The 2,942-nt window shown below is 37.2% G+C and overlaps 1 protein-coding gene across 1 annotated transcript; it reads right to left on the bottom strand.

The window, feature by feature from the left end:
* Positions 1–405: 405 nt before the first annotated feature.
* LOC145983540 (uncharacterized) lies at positions 406–2,544 on the bottom strand. The gene has a single exon (XM_083116618.1). The coding sequence runs from the start codon at positions 2,542–2,544 to the stop codon at positions 406–408; it is 2,139 nt and encodes a 712-aa protein (XP_082972744.1).
* Positions 2,545–2,942: the final 398 nt, after the last annotated feature.

The following is a 2,942-nucleotide window of genomic DNA, read 5'->3' as shown; positions in this document are numbered from 1 at the left end:
CTTCTTTTTGCAAATATGGTTTTTGAAAAACTTCAAAACCACCTTCTTTTGTTCATCGGTCCAAGGTACAACCTCTCGCTTTGTGCCTTCTACATATCCTGGAGCTCTTTCCTTCCGTTTGACTGAAATCAAAGTTCCCTCAGATTTTTCAAAAGTTTTTAGTGTCCTAACATTCTCATCCATTTCTGTGGCTACTTGTTCATGATTGTCTTCATTTTCATCTCCTGAACTAGCAATCTCATTCTCACTCAAGTTGGTTTCTTCCGATGCTAACAAATTTTCTTCAATGTTGACATCTATTTCATCTAGACTTTTACCTCTAAACTTAGAAGCTGCACCACTTTCCATCATCAGAAGTAACTTACTAACTTTGGCTGTTTGAAAGATATGATCAGGTAGTCTGTATTAACTCCGGTGAATGCCACCTGTATGTCCCATAAATGTAGACAACTGTTCAATGTCTTGTTCTGACATCGCTAGCAACTGGCTGATTGTTGCAAGGTGTTTCCTTAATCTTCGTGTAGTTATAGCATCAGGATTTTGGAGTCCTGCTCGTTTGGCATGATTGGTTAATACCTTGTATCCAGCAAACGGATTGGTTGATTTGGTATTGCAAAAGAGATAAGGATTATCTTCTCTAACGAATTTGCTTTTTAACTTGATCAGAAGGTCAATATGTTGCTGAACGTCCAAGCTGAACAAGACTGGCGTCGTTTTCCGTTTACCTTCTATTACAACTCGCTTAAACTTCTTAATCAATATCTTTTCGGTTTGTTTCACAACATCTGAAAATTCTTCATACCCCTGACTGTTTCCAGTATTTTGATAAAGGTCAACTGTAAGCCTAGCAAGTTCCCCAGGTCTTTTTCGACATAGCAGCATGACTCTGCAATACACAGTTTCAAGCAAGTCTTTGTAAGCAGTCTCATCATCGTTGTTCATTTCCAAGTGGGAAAATGCAGTTCTCCCTTGATCTATTAGAAAGTCTCTAAATTTTTTCAGATCACTCGCCAAAGGAATTGTTGTAATTGTATTCATTTCTCTTGTGCGCAGGTTGTTTGCAGCCTGGTGCGACACTTCATATTTCCAGTTCGATTTTATGAGCAAAATCATTGTTCGAAGGTCAGCCTCGACTTCACTTCGCGTTTGTTGATCGAATTTGTTTTGTCGTTTGTAAATGTGAGAAATCGCTATCTCACAACATTCTTTTAAGGAAGTACTTATATTCATAGCATAAGTAGAGGCATTATATCTGTCTTCATCTCTGTCATATCCTGCTACAGATTTCACAGCTTCAACTATTAGATCAAAATGTTTTGGTTTTAGAGCCTGCAATAAGCTTTCTATTGTGGGATTTCTACTCTTGATTTCTATTAAAAGTTTACCCAGCTCTCTTATTTTCCTTGACGTTACATTTATTTGATGTCTTTGCCGGTGTATTTTGAGGAAACGTGCACCAAAAGAGCATATTAATGCATCCTTTTTAGCAGCAAGTGAAACACTGTCTGCCCGCATTCTTGGGAAAACACTTTCTTTCAGCTGTAGGTCAACATGTGTACCCTTAATGAGGTAATCTTGTGCATCCAGTTGTGCAGATGTCTTTTTTGCATTGTCAGGTTTCTGTAGGCAGTGTTTTCGATGTTTCCATAGCTGTTTTCGAGAATAAAACCCAAGACAGTAAGAACATGGTAATACATTACTTGGAGAATCATTCAGTACTGATTTCCTTACTGGTTTGATATTTCCTAGGTTGCAGTTAAGGTAGTTGCCTTTTTTTCTTAAAACTGTGATTAGATGTTTCCGTTCTTTACTTTTTAATGGTTTTGACAAAATTCTTTGAACTTCAATTTCACATTTGTGATTTCTTGCAATGTGTCTGGCAAATTGTGTGACTAATGTTTCGCAAAAGAAGCAAAAATCTCTCTCCCTCTTTCGGGTTTTCTTTTCTACAAAGGTATTATGCATTTCAATTGAACCTGAATTTTCATGAACTGGAGTGATAGAATTTTCATGGATGTTGTTGTCCTCACTGCCTGTCTGAGGTGATGGAAGTGAACATGGTGATAATTCGTCTTGTAGTCCATGAAGATTTTTGTCCAAAGTTGGGTTCTCTGAGTCTGTGCTACTCTGAGGCACGTAGTCTGGATCTTTTACACTATCATGAACAGCTGAACAAGATGAAGATTCAAAATCATCATCAGTTTGAGTTTTCAAACAACCTAAACTCTGTGGTTGAAAATTTGTGAAATGATCCCCTGCGACATTATTTATGCATGAATCTGCTGTGTTACACACATCACCCAAATCATATTGCTGCACTGTCATCATGTTATCACTCAAATTAAGTCCTTTCACGTAGTCTGGATCTTTTACACTATCATGAACAGTTGAACAAGATGAAGATTCAAAATTATCATTAGTTTGAGTTTTCAAACAACCTAAACTCTGTGGTTGAAAATTTGTGAAATGATCCCCTGCGACATTATTTATGCATGAATCTGCTGTGTTACACACATCGCCCAAATCATATTGCTGCACTGTCATCATGTTATCACTCAAATTAAGTCCTTTCACACACATGAGGAAATTGCTTTGCATGGAATGGGAATCTGTGAATGGATCATGAAGCAAATATTGCTTGCATTCGTCACCACTGTACACTGTCGAGGAAGGTGAAGGTGGAACAACTTCTTCAATTTTCACTTTTGGATCACTGTGTAATAATAGTCCATAACCTCCAGCATCTTCTAAAACTTGGCATATTGTTTCTGAACATGTTACGTTACTATTTACACTCCATGACATGGGTTCGGAAACCGTATGAGGTTTATTTTCACAGGACCTTGTTTCACTGTTGCTCACATCCAGCATTTGGTAAACTAAAAATAAATACATGAGAAAAAAATAGTAAATACTATCTTAAATATCTTTAAGTGAACTAC

This window comes from Lepisma saccharinum, chromosome 2, assembly GCF_977018435.1.
Source record: "Lepisma saccharinum chromosome 2, izLepSacc3.1, whole genome shotgun sequence".
NCBI lineage: Eukaryota > Metazoa > Arthropoda > Insecta > Zygentoma > Lepismatidae > Lepisma > Lepisma saccharinum.
This window is presented reverse-complemented; position numbering and strand designations above follow the sequence as displayed.